General features: G+C 31.7%; 1 protein-coding gene across 15 annotated transcripts in view; it reads right to left on the bottom strand.

Moving 5' to 3' along the window:
- Positions 1–15,162, bottom strand: part of LOC148611650 (rap guanine nucleotide exchange factor 1-like) — a 67,761-nt gene that overhangs the window by 30,711 nt on the left and 21,888 nt on the right. For 5 of the 15 annotated variants that reach the window (XM_088592381.1, XM_088592380.1, XM_088592383.1 and 2 more), the window contains exons 3-4: positions 4,069–4,125; positions 2,800–2,862 (exon numbers count right to left, since the gene is read on the bottom strand). The exons of 2 other annotated variants lie outside the window; for them this stretch is intronic. In XM_088592381.1, the coding sequence (XP_088448507.1) occupies positions 2,800–2,862; positions 4,069–4,125 (120 nt within the window). Of the gene's footprint in view, positions 1–2,799; positions 2,863–4,068; positions 4,126–5,778; positions 5,928–9,646; positions 13,061–15,162 lie in introns of those variants that run through there. 8 more of the 15 variants (XM_088592385.1, XM_088592390.1, XM_088592387.1 and 5 more) reach the window with 7 other exon arrangements.

Raw genomic sequence — 15,162 nt, 5'->3', positions numbered from 1 at the left:
AATAACCATATAAAACCTTGAATTCATAGCTATAATAATTAATTGTATAGAGGATGTCAAGAAAAAGACAAGTCTTAAACATTCATATCCTATGACTACCAACTGGGAAATATTTATCTCATTTGGGATTTTTTTTCACCCTTGTTTTGACAAATTGGGAGACTTACATCAGGGGAAACAGTCTTATTTTGGAAATAATTTAAGGCAAACAAAATCACTGAGTGTAATTGTAAGGACTGTCAAAAAAAGATGACTAACTACACCAACTTGTCTTTCATACGAAAAGAGAACAAAAATACATGTCATTTGTAAGAAATACATGTAATTTGTAAGACTTTAATGATCCATCAATATATATTGCAACTCAAGGATACTTTCATAAGCTGGGAACTGAAGCATATGTTTTATCACAAACCACAGATAGATCAGACGAAACAAGATATGAAAACTTTTAATTGTATCCAAAAACTTTATAAGGATGAGTGTCCACTAAAACGCACCTAAACATTTTAAATGCATCATGACTATACTCAGAGAAGAAGGAAATGAGGTACACATTGGAATGTGGAACATGTGCTTTTTTCATAGAATGAAGGCATTTCATCAACCTTCAAATATAAATAGAACGCACCTGTATCAATCTAGTAGCCAAAAATATTGTATAATTACTTTTTATATATAACTTATCACAGGAAGTATTTTATTATAACTGAAGATCAATGAGCTATTTTAAACTAAATGTAAAAGTGATGTTATCCAATCAGGCACTTAATCATTTCTCCCTTAGAAACACAACTATTATTTAACAAAATCCATACAATTGATATGTTTCTGAACAATTACTGCATGACTATTTAGTAAAATATTCCATTCTAATGGTTGAAATACCCTTAACTGCATCAATTATATTGCCAATTGACCATTTAGCTGCATATAACTGCAGCTGAATAATTCCTCTGGTATTGGATTGATATAAGACCAATTATCATTCATAGCTGATAGAAAACACAGTCTAGACAATTTTGAGTTATTTGGTGAAAAATAGCAATCTGCCTTAACTGGAGAACTGAATAAGCTATAATCTGGATCTGTTCATAAACTATGAGATTAGACACTGAATGGCTTTAAATCTAAAACTGTACAGAATTTCAAATAAAAACGGTAAATTCTGGTAGTAGGCAGCTAATGTCCATATGTTTTAAAAAAAAAATAAGATCCAGAGCTTTATACTGTCTTTACTGTCAATAGAATGTACATGCTCCAAACAGATACTTTAATGAACAATATCAACATCATATAGAATCTTAAGTATTCCTCAGTAAACCATAAAATGGCAACTGAAGCCACAGAGCAACAATTTTCCACCAAACTGAATCCATTGATGTAGCATTCACAGAATCAATACATTAGTTATATATCAATGTCATATCATACCCAAAATGGCTACTTCTGTCAAAAGACTTCCATAAAACTCTGATATTGATCTCAATATGCCTTACTGCCTACTAAGCAAATATGAATGTGTACTTAATACTTCCATTTAACACAATTTATCATGTTGTCCACTAGAATGATTGCTCTGTAATGATTTCTAGTTGATGTTCACAAAAATTTGCATTTTTCTGTATTTCCATTGATTTAATACTATTACATATGGAAATAAAATTCATAGGCAGTAAGTGGAAGATTTGAAACTTGCTCGATCATAAAATAAAACTCATTAAAGAAACTCAATGGAGTTTGGAAGTAGAAGCTGGTCTAAAAACGATATATTATTCAAGAATAGATCTGTAGAGATCTATTTCCTGAAATTTACTATACTTCTCACTGTAAAGGAACAGTTAATGCCCATGTATGAAATGTGCCTCGGGATCTTATATGACTAACCAAATTATATCATCTATCTGTCAATGGAAACCTATTACCATACTCCTATATTACATAAATATAATGTATCAACTTTTTTTTTTTTTTTTACCAAAAAAACTGCCTACTCTCAGATGGACCGGAACTGCATGTCTGATACTAACTTTGTCAGCCTTTTTTCTTATACCAAAATAAGATATTAGAGGAAAAAGGATGGAAAAATTGATAATTAATTGCTGTGAAATGGTGATTTTATACATTAAAAACTTGGACAATGTTTGTTTTCAATGAATCTTTGTAAACAGATGAATGGCTCATTGGCAAAATCATCACACTTGTTGTGCACATTACTCTGAATAATCAGAAGAAAAGCAGAAGCCAGTACCACTGTTGGACTAAACTAGCAATACTCACAATGAGTGAATCATAAGATAAAACTCACTTCTAGAGATAAAGGCTAAGATTGCAGCAAAGCTGATAAAGTTCATAATTTAAAATAAATATTCAAGAGGATCATCTCTGGGAGCATCTGACAAACATCACTTTAGAAAACAAATATGAATATAAAAAAATTGAAAATGATTAAGGATACATGATTCAAAATTACTTTTATGGCTCAGGTGTAAAAAAAAAGCATATAAGCATTTGGTTCTAAAATAATCCAACTAGCGAAGAAAACATGTCTAAATGCCTATAACATATAATCTATGGGTATACATGTACAATATATAGATACTTGTATAAAATACAATTGTATAACATGAGTACATGTAGATAATGTCTGACTATATAGAAGCAACAGGTATTTTCTACTAGATAATTTTTTTTTTCAGTGTAATAGTCCAAATGTTTACAATATATATAGACAGTATATCTGAATATATGATAGATGTATATGGCCTAGCAAGATGGAAGCGTGCTACAGGGACATACCTTCAGAAACACAGAATTCCTATCTGGTTTCATGGGAGAAGAACGACGACTATCGGATGTTCCCTGCAATGGAACTATGCTGTAAACACATGCTCAACTCTCAAAACAGTAAGGCTTAATCAAAATATAATAAAATGGCAATATTGCCCTAAATAGTTCTTGACAATTATTTTCTTGGTAAGAATTAAATTGGTAAAATTTAAATATAATCCATTGACTAAAATGTTTATATTCTACCATAAACCAAATTATGCAGGCCACTAAAGCCATGATAGGAAGATTACTCTATTAAACCTTTTCCATGTTTTGCATTAAATAGGATTAAAATAGGATACCAATCCACTATGACAATGTAAGATTTTCCAACAGTGAGAGCTATAAGTCACAATCTAGGTCATTGAATGAAATAAAAAATGTATATTATGAAGACTGCCATAACTTAACTAAAATAGCAAAGATCAACTAAAAACAAACACAAACAAGAATGGAAGTAAATCAGAAAATAATCTAAGCACCAATATGATCAAGATATAAACTCACCACATGGTCAGAGTGCATGCTAATATCATACCTTATACATTTTGAGCTGATTCTCACACAAAAAGCTGAGTATCAAAGACGTTCATCATTGTGAAACTTTTCTGAGTAACATATTGAAGTAATTAGATAACGCCCATCCCTTTGTTTTACAATTATATAAAAAAAAAAAAAAACTAATTAGATAATCCTGCACTTAGTCTAATCCAATTAACGTACGCCATTACAACAGAGAAAACACTAAAATGTTCAACAGTTCGCCTGTAGACCTAAGACTTATATTCCATCATGCAAGAACTAAGGTTTCTTAGTAAAATTTGGTCCCCTAAATAAGCCCCCTGCCTGCTAAGACAGAGAGAGCTTATAAAATACATTTTCTGTCAAGCAAAGTGTATTGACTTACATCTGAAGCGAAAGACTGATTAGATATGTATGTAGATAGACATGGATTCAAACAAGAGGTCTAAGGTCCAGACTATTCATTTATAACCTTTGACCTTTGAAATTTCATTTACCTGGGTCCTGGACAGCATTTTTCACTGACACTTTATAAGGACTTTTGGTTTTCCTAAAGTGGAAAGTTGATTTCAAACTTCCAGTCCAGGACCTTTCTACTCTGAAAGTGAATTTGAACCCCTAATAGACAGACAGACAGACAGACAGACAGAAAGATTATATTTCTGTACTGGGCATCAACAAACACAATATATCTGAAGTGATAGAGTACAATACCTTGTGGAATAAAGAATGCCTTTTGGGTGACCCTGGGGAGGAATGTCGAGAAAACATCTGAAATAAATCTGATATATACAGGGTAGGAGCATAAAACAAATTCAATCAAAACTGCTTTATTTAGTAACAAGCTGTTACTTCTACTATACCATTTCACTACATGGCTACCAATCATATCTCAAGTTTACAAAGTAATAAAAAATATTAGTCATTACTAAAGTATTGCACATGGAAGACATTTAACAAGATAGTGTAGAGTTCTCTTTTACCCATATGATTTGACTTAATGATATAGTCTTTATACCTTACAAGAGTCACCGTGGTTCCAAATTTCATAAGGACTATACGCAACATCACAAAATGATATAGCAAAGAAACTTAAATGAAAAATGAGTCTACATACATGTACTGTAGTTTGAATAAAGTATTATGACCCCTATATTGCAAATTTCAATGAAATCTTCAGAAACAATACATGGATAGGTTACTGTATCTTTGATTTAGTGGGAAATTACATGATTTTAAAAAGAAATACTAGCTCTTCTGTAAACATTGTGCATCACTGGTGGCAAAATTACTATAGAAAGATTTCCATGTAGGAAATAAAACAAAATTAAATTTGATAAAAGGCTGGGTATAATTATCTACTAAGTCTGGTAACAGCCTATATAACCATGACATAGGTGTTGACACCAGGAAGTAACTGACAGATTAATGCAAGGACCAACTCTCTTGGTAAGAGGATATATGTATATGAAGACTACAGAAAACCCTTGCTACAAATAGAATAAACAATTAATGTTAAACCATTACTTGAGCTTATCACCTTTAACAGTCCTATGAAAATAAAAGAAATCTGTGAATGATGGTTAACTAGTGATATTCCCACATTCAATCATGTTATAAGAAAAATAAAAAAGGTCCTTGGTAAACTGGAAGTTGTTGTCAAATTTCCCAAAAAATGGATAACACCATATGGCATACCTTCAGGAGGAATGAGTTAAAATTGTAAGCCACTATGATGAGTAGTTGTTGAGATAAGTGTGACAGAAAAAAAAAACGTAACGGATGGAAACATAGACAAGGGTAAAACAGTATATCCTCATCTTCAGAGTAGGGGTATAATAATTTCACATAGACAAAGGAATGGGTGGACAGACCAACAGATAAACGAACAAGGTGATTTGTCTACAGCCACTAATAACTTAGCTCAGGTATAATAAGTTAACAGATTTGGTATCAAACAATAAATATGCGAAAAGTTACTAGTCATGTCCAAATGAACTAATAAAGTACATGTACCGGTAAATCAGACTTATAAGCACTGTACTAGTACATCAGGCTTATAAGCACTGTACCGGTACATCAGACTTATAAGCACTGTACTAGTACATCAGGCTTATAAGCACTGTACCGGTACATCAGGCTTATAAGCACATATGATGATCTGATGTGAAATTACCTTCAGACTTACAATTATATGTACTTCCTCTTAAAATATAATCATCAACAAAAGCAACAATCCACAATCATGTTCACTGTTTTACCAAGAGAGGACAAAAAACAAAAACAATAACAGCCATTGTATCATATTTTAAGTGGGACTACCGATACACATCAGGAAACATGTCTACTTATGTCATGGCTGCAGAAAAATTAATCATTACTTTTATAAACAAGACATGAAAATCAGAAAATCTTTCATTTTACCTTATTCAACATAATGTTACCAACAATATTCCAATACGTTCGCTATGCACAAGCACCAGGCCACTGAATATCCATGACAAAGTTCATGATCGTGTATCTTATAACAAGGCTACCTCAACAAACACGACATCCTCATACATGTACATGTACATGTATATACTACAAAAACAGGATATCACAATAATTCTGGATTATACAGAGAGAATAAAAATAACATTAGATTGCGTCAAGAAGTGGTGATGACTTCTTGTTGAAGTATTCTAACAGTTGATATGTGTATGCAAATATGTTTTAGCTCTGAACCTTAAACTATTCAACCTTATTAACAACAAGTTTGGATAGTGAAAGATTATAAAATATCTAAACTGCCATCTTTGCCAATCTGAGTATACTAGTATCAATTTAAACCTTTACTACTTCAATTTTATATCAAGTAAGTGTAACAGAGACATACTACTTATCCTAACATTACAATAATTATGATAGGTTATAATGAATCAATCACCATTCCTGTCCCAGGTGTAATTAGCAATATAACAACAAATGTTAAACAATGACCTTAACACCTTCTTGATTATATGCACTACATAAATATATAGAGAACTTAAAATATTCATTCCCTCTTCCAACATTCAAAGGTCATTTTCTCCATTGGCCATGACCTTTGCCCTTAATAAAAACTGTTCTAAATTTTCCAAGGACAGAACAACCACGGCAAGAAACCAACATACAACGGTCTTTATTTTGTTGTCAGTTAAAGGAACTTCATTTTACTCTTATTTTGAATATTCCTGAAGACAAAACTGTTGACTGCCTGTAACATCAGCCATTAATGGTCAACTCCACCAGTCACAGTGAATAATACACGCAAAACCAATTTACTTCAAACCTTGTCATTCCTGAGATAAAAAAAAAAAAACAATTGACTTTCAGTCAAAATTGTGACCTTTCCCCCAACATTGGACCCATAGGACATAAACAATTAACATATATTGTAAATCTTGACCTTTCCCCCCAAATAGAGCCCCAGAGACATAAAAACAATGACATACCTTGATCAATTCTTGTCAAGTCTGAGTCAGCAATTCTATTGTCTGCAGCTGTTTATGACATAACTATGATCACCCAAATCAATTTATGCAGAAAGAGAGTTACTATAATGAGCTTCATGATTATTTATAGGCTCAAATAATCTCTCTTAAAACTTTGACTGTAAGGTGCAATGATGTTATTGGGAGTGGTTATTACTATACATCTTAATAGAGTACAAACTGGGTCTGATGCCCAATACATTGTCATAGACAAGAGATTATAAATGTACCAAAGATTATGATTTGTTCCTATTTAAGGGCCATTTAATATGAATGTTTGTTTTACTTATTAGACTGAAATGAGTGAATCTAAAATGAGCATGAGGATATAATGCCATTAGGTATACTGTTAACCATATATTTCAAGCTGCTTGTCCTACATATGATGGTCTTTTGACAGACAATATTAATACTATGAACTTATGTATAAAAAAATCGATCATTTAATTGGAAAGTTGAATTTGTTGTTTGACCTAACCACAAAACCTTGTAACCCAATGAACAACAGTCTCTCCACAGTATAAAGAGCCAGGAGATTTTAAAATAAGCAAATCTAAGAGCCAACCATTAAAATCTATTAGTAATTTTGGTTTGACCATTTGGTTAGCTATTTTAGCAGAGAATTTTAGTTTGAATAATAAGGATCTGACTTTCTAATATATGACCTATTGAAATCCTCATTTAGCCATGTCACATGACACCTTCTATGACTGGATTACCCCATTACAATGGGTTTATTTTGTTATCAGTTAAAGGAACTTGATTTTATCATTAGGGATTTCCTCCATCATTATACTATTTGGAAACAAATACAACACATCTGTTAAAAACAACAAAATGAACTTCAGTTTTATCTTGTCTACCTGAAGTAGCAGTTGATATAAGACCTCCCAAATGATGGTTATACAGTGCTAAGCATTAGGGAACTAATTTGAGATCTAGGTCCTAAAACTCCACAGCTGTTATTAATAGCCATAGTATATCAATGATAGTGCAGATGATACTATGAAGGTACGAGGACAAAAATTAATTTCGTAGTGCATTTCAACAGATCCATCTTGATATAAAAAAAAAAATTCCACTGCTTCAAACACAATAAAATTTCACCAATATGGAAACATTTATAAAAGCAGATTTCTATAAGAGTGCCAGAAAAATTCACCATCTTTTTTATGTATATATTTTTAGCAACTTTGATTTGGAGACCCCATAGACATGAAAGGTGACCACTGCCAAATGTCCTGAATTTTGACCTTCTTCCATAGGACCAAATCACAACTTCCACATAAAATTACAGAATGAAAAAAAATCTCTTGTAAATTTGATCCATGCTCTATATTTCAGGAAGAAACACTCTAAAAAAAAAGGAACTATATTCGTATACAACGAAAAGTCAAGGGGAATTAATTGTGATCTCGTACCTGAAGTTACAAGATCATGGTTTGCAGACTGAAAAGTAAATATTTTTTTAAGATTTCAAAAGGTCTTCTATTCAAATAGTTGGTGATATAATAAGAACAGACTAATGAAAGTATAATAACCTAAACTATATAACAGATCCAAGTATAATTCTAGTTGACCTTGAAGTTGAAGTTGAATAAGGTCATTCAAAGACCATCTGGGTACACAAGATATCTACTTACCCTACACCTTCAGACCTTGGTCAAAATGTTATTGCATAATGCCACTGCCTGGATACAAATATAACACAGATAGGCAGGCAACTGATTAGACAATTATGTAGTAGTCTTTGTAAGAATCATGCAGATTCTGTAATATGTAATACACCCCAAAAAAGACCACACATTTTTATTTTTGTTAGTAAGATGCTTTATAGGTCTATATCATAAAATGTATAATTATTCATTTCAATCTGTCTGCTCTTAGGAGATAATCCATATTAAAAATCCAAGTTCCTATTGTATTTTAGTGTTATTTACAGAGTTATCTCCCTCAATTTAGAATTCTACAATACATTCTACAAAATTTTTATTTCCTAAGAACAAGGGTTATATGAAAAGCCACATGTTGGTTTCTGTATACTATAACATTTTAAACAAAATATCAAAAATAAAAATATGTAGGCTTTCCAACCATGAATCACACTTTACATGATTCTTATTTGGAGATTCTTTTAATTATGGTAAAAATTGTCTTTAATAAATAGTGAATAATATCAGGAAAGTATGTGTCCAGGGGCTGTACAAATACCAACTTCTAAGAATTACATATAGAAATTGGAAATTTGAAGTCATTGTGTTGTCAGTGACTACCTAAAATCTGTCCAAAAACTTGATTTTTTTCCCATAAAATATGGTAAAGCAATGCATTTTTCTATTGAGAACTTCAACCCTAAATATACTTAGTATTTTCATACTACTGACTGCCATACATATTTTCTCAACTTGTTTAAGTTTCAAATTTACACTTAAAGAATTGATTTTTATATTTTATAGATGCCTAGAACTAAAAAAAGAACCAGGTAATGACAGTTTAAGTAGAGGGGTTTAAATTACATTTAAATATTTCAATCTCATTTTGCTGAAAAGGTGAGGAGGGTATCAGTGCTTCAACTACTATAAATCTATCTCAAAACAAGAATACAAGCTAGTCAGCCTCTTATAAACTCAAAATTGTCAAGAAGAAATAAGCACTTTCTTCACCATTCATTTTCAAAAGAAAATGAGTTTTCTTTGAAAAAAAAATGTGTGGTTTGACAGACCGACAAAACCACAAAAATAGGTAACCTCATATAAAATCATATTTTATCATCCTACCTTAATTTCTTTTTTCTTCTTTCTCTCCAAAGTGGCACACTTTCCTTTCTTATTGAATGTATGCATATTGTATGAGTATAAAAGCTTATAATCCAATCTACAAAACTTTTATGTCCCAAAGAAATCTTTGTATTGATTCCTTGTAACTAACACTCCAACAGCAAAGAAAATTCTAAATGGTTACAGCACATCAAAAGAATGAGCAGCAATGATTCATTGTTTTGTTTCAGATAAAAGAGAGCATTAAACAAATTTTAACTAAACATAGGACCTGATCCACTTATTCCACTGACCAGAATATGATCACAGAATGTTCGTCAATAGAGCGATCAGTAATGACTGACAACTATTAGTCATAATAACGATATTTGCAATATTCCGTAGAAAATATTGGTAAACACAGTTCTTAGTCATAGAGAACTACTTCTAGTGGTTTGATTTTCTCTTGTTTCATCCTATAGATCAGCTGCTTTGTCAAAATCATCTCAAATTTCAGTCAGCATTAATTGGGTTAATCACCTTCACACATGAAATCTAAGGCATTCAACAAATTGAAAATAAATAAATTTCATTATAAAAATGTCAATTAACAACTTGACACTGAAATTATTCAGGGAATCACAAAATGTACCAATAATGTATAAATCAAAAGGTTAAATCTACCCTATAACACATTTTTGTTGCACGATGAATGATTTTCTTTGATTAAACTCCACTCATTATAGAAAAACATTCCTCATGGAAATAATTGATTTTTGCACAACTAATGCAAACTTTTCATTTTCACCAGTAGATATGATTCCACATAGATCAGCGATAAACATCACCTATAATACTCTGTTACTAATCTATGTACACTGATCACTAAATTTAGATCAATATAACACACAGAGTACATACACAGACACCGTCAAATTATACATTTACTCATTACAACATGGTAGTTCAAGATTCTATAAAAAACTGAACACTTCAAATTCACCTAAGTACATGTATCATTCACTTTCTACTTTCAAAATTACAACTTCCCAGGTATTAGATGGAAACAGCAAACTTTTCCTTGAAAAGCAAAAAAATCCCAGTTTATTTAATTTCATTATACATTCTTCACAAACACTATATTAAGCTCCTTTAACATTCAATGTAGACTTGTTTTGTGTAATACAACACAACAATATGCACTTCCTTTTGTCCTATTATCAAGTATAATTTTCAGGCCACACCATATCAATTTTTTTGTTTACTGTATAATCCACCACACAATCATACCAATATATGCAAATTAGAGAGCTTGAAATGTTCAACATGGAGATGATACTTAAGAGGATGAGTCACTGAAATTTGTGATAAATTAAAGTAACTATTCAATGTAACTTCCATCATTAAATACCATTTTTCAGCTAAATTATCATGACCATGCATTCATATTTTTTAAAATGAAATCTTAAAATATGTTTTTCTCGCAACAAACATTGGTTAGTACAGAAAAGGAAAATAATCTGTCAATGCCATAAAAAAAATTAAAAAAGAACAATACCATTCAACAAAACATTTCCTTTAATTATTTTTTTTGTAAGGATCACCTTGTCACCATTTTTAAAGGGCACTTTTTATCATTACTGGGGATAAAATGGCTTCATTTACAGCCATTCATTGAACATTCAACCAGTATGGTAGATTTGTCATTAATTCACCAATTCTTTGATATTTAATATTGAAGCTTCTTACTGAAAATTTATAACTAACTTAATGATTTCTGTAGCTAACATATTCTTGTTGTTAAAATTTTAATTGACTTTCACAGGACGTTTTATTTTCAAAATTCAAACCTTCAAACAGTGTAATTATTGGTATTTATTTCTACTAAGAAAGGGAAGCAAAGACCGGACTCAGCCCAACTTTTCAGTTTCTAAAAAATCAATACATATGTAAAATATATGCAGCAGAATGTGCTGTTTAAGTTACTTCAGATCCATCACCAGCCCTAACAGAATTACAGTGCATAAAATTGTGATGTTCAGATGATAGATTTGTTCTTCAATTGCTTCAAAGACAATTACCTTAAGAACTTAGTGGACAATGGAGAAGCAGATTAAATCTATTAAATTGTCTGCTGGGAGTTTTTCAATCAACTACATAAGTAAGTTCATCAAGTAATTGTCATTTAATCAATGGAAGACAAGCTGTATCACATGGACAACATCATTGTATGCGCTGTAACTCATATAGTTACTAGTATTCAAAGATCTAGTCCGAACTTATATAACTAAAGTCTAAACTACAAGACAACTTTTTCATGAAAATTAAGTACAGTATGGCCTAATACCCATGACAAATGGATAACTACACCAAATGTATGTTTTCTCATCAAATTGATAGTAAAATGTGTATAAAATGTTAGTATGATACATGTAACTGTCAAAGCCTTGTCAATAAACTATGTCCATACCACCTTTCCTCATGGGAATGGTCACATACCAGTACACAGTTTTTTTTTATCGTAAAAGTAAATACTTTCGGTGAAGGATATGAAAAAGCTCTGAAATGCACATGTAATATCCTAATATTATTATCATCATCTAGAATAACTATCAAAATAAACTGGACTAAGTTCTTCTCACCTGTATATATCTGAATAAATTTAAATGAGAAAAAAATGATACCTAATCATTAGCATTGCATCAAAAATACTCATTTATAAAAGTTTTCTTTTTTGCTTGTTATCAAAAAATAATGTATTGCCTAAAAAAAGAGACCAATTAAATGAACCAAAACTATGCATGCCCTGGGACAGGAATATATATTTTGTACTATTTATTAAAATGTACATTTTTTAAAATCATTTCTTTTTCTCAAGTGCAAAATAAGTTTGCTTCCCAAGGCTAATACCAGTTTGTAAACTCTGGACTAAATGCATTCATAACAAAATGGTCTTTCTGTAGCCAGGACTTTTGCTGGTGAACAACTGTTCTATATTAGACAAAGGACAGACTATTATACAGAATTTATTCTTCAATAATAGAAATCTTCAGATTCCAGCAGATCATCAGCTTTTCTATGGTGTGTCTGATTTATGAAAACTCCTATATTGCAATACATTTACAACATGCGTTAGTACATGTGTGTTATAGAAATGTAACGAAATGTAACAACAGTTGGCAGGCCTATGGGAGATGACTAGTAAAATTAAGGTAATATTTAAAACACTCAGACTTTCCTTCATATTGATATAACTTCCTGTTTATCTCAATCTGACCATAAAATCTTTACTTTTCTTCCTTATTAAGGGGCCTAATTATGGGAGACGACTCACTCTTTACAGTATATGATTGTGTCAACTTTAAAGGGTGTTTTTATTTTTTTTTTTAAGGTGATTTTCTTTTCATATAATGAGAACAGGTGTAGTGTATAAGTCAAAGGGACAACAAACCCACCAGGACGAAAATGTAAGCCCAAGTCCCCCCCCCCCCTCCCCCCAACCCAATTGGTCTAATAAACAACAAGGAAACTCATACCACAGGACAGGCTACAGCTGCCCCAAAAACATCATTATACACATGTACAGTAAAAGAGTTGCCCCTATATAATCAGGTAACATATGCATGCACATCGTACTTAGGGTGATGAAAGATTTCCTTTAAAGTTCACTTTTTCTCAATGATGAACTTTTCAAAGGGTCTCAGCACCTAACATAAAAAAATTTAAGCTTTGATTGGGCAAATTAGTGGTAAACAAGTATTTTGGTTTCCAGACAGTGTGCTAACATCCTTTAGCGTTCAATGATTAAATTAAAAGTTTTAGTTTCCTGGGAAAATGAATAGTCCAAATAAGCTTTCAAACAGCTGATTAATTTACCAAAAGACAAAGAAGTAGATGATTTCACTTTAAAAAATATGCAGAGAAGATTTGCCTTGCATAAGTTTGAAGAAATATAAAATTCTTTCATAAAATATGGACTGTATCTCCTAGTGTTTGTTCATGCTTTTGAAATAGTTGTAGACCAACTAACAACCTTTTCCTACATCAGGTTTTGAGTTTGCATTCAATCTTCACTTGTGTCAGATAATAAATCATGCTTTACTGTAAAATTTAGCTATGACAGGTAACAGAATTGTTCATTTCAAGTTCCAACCAAACAAAAAACAACATTAGTCATTTCTAGTCTCTGGTGCCAAAATTATTCATAACACTAATATTCTAACTGCAAGTCTTTTTTTTTATTTTAAGAAAAACTTATGACTAAATGTTGCTGGCAGTTTTTCATTTCTGTACATGTAATGTTATATGGCATCTTCAATGCTTTATTTTGATGATAAATACATGTAGAAGGCAGACAATATGTCAACCTGTAAGTTTCTTTTCTAAATCCATCCGTTACAGTTTTAAAACATAAACCCTGAACTGTAACTCACATTTTCATAAAAATAGTAGTACCCATTCTCAAACCATATTGAGCTAGACACAAATCCAAGGAAAGGGGTGTATGGTGTATGCTCTCTTAGTCTCCACCCCCCCCCCCAAAAAAAAACAATTGTGAAAATATATAAATGTAATCTTTGCACTAAATCTTCATTTTCCACAAATTCTTCCCCCTAAAATGCTATTGTATTGCTTTATTCTAACTATGCCACCCACAACCTGAAATCCTGGATCTGGTCCTATGAGTTACAAGTCAGGAGTCCTCCTGTCCATCTGAGGATTGTAAATCTTTCAATCCAGTCCTACACTAATCAACACTTTCAGAAAGGAGCCAGACAGCCTGAGCTATCAACTTTTTCTTTCCCTTTCAAAGTGTGTGTGTATATATCACTCAACAAACCCTTTCTGTATCACCACTTACTGCAGGAGACAGACAACCTTACTTGACCCCTCTTACAATGTGTTGATGTTTACATCTGCACTATCACTTTGTATTAACCAGTAACATAGCTCCCTACCTTAAGCTTTGAGCCAATAATCTGCCCAATATACCCTAATACCTGTAAATATGGTGGGTAAAATGTAAATAATGGTAATTTCCAGAAGGGGACTAGCTGTTACATCAACACAAACCTCTATCCATGTATATACAGAACATTGTTTGTCGGAGACACAGGTAAAATTGTTAAAATGATAAAATCCTGAAATGTCTGACTTGGTCCATTAGAACAAACAACTAACAGACTCTTCATCTACCCATACTGAGCTTAAAAGTACATGTACTCAAATAACACCTATTGCAAATCTATAGTTTAAGCTAGCTGGTACTTTCCTTTTTTTTTTTAATTCTGCACTGACTTAACCATAAACAATACAGTCATACAGTTGCAGATCAAACCACACCAACTTTTCTTTTCAAATTACTGAAGTTAAGATTACCCTCCCCCTTTTTTGGAAGTTAATCATCAAAACTATCCACTGTATTATACAGCTGGTAGAGAGACAGACCTGGCAGACAACCAAAAGTTGTAAGCAGATGATTGTTACATCTAATGCCAAAATTTTTGTCTGATTAATTTTTCAAACAGTCAAAGAAG

Source organism: Perna viridis, chromosome 7 (assembly GCF_037379345.1).
Source record: "Perna viridis isolate PV_CMFRI_1.1 ecotype Kerala chromosome 7, ASM3737934v1, whole genome shotgun sequence".
Classification (NCBI taxonomy): domain Eukaryota; kingdom Metazoa; phylum Mollusca; class Bivalvia; order Mytilida; family Mytilidae; genus Perna; species Perna viridis.
Note: the sequence above shows the minus strand (reverse complement) of the source record. Positions and strands in the feature narration are given on the sequence as shown.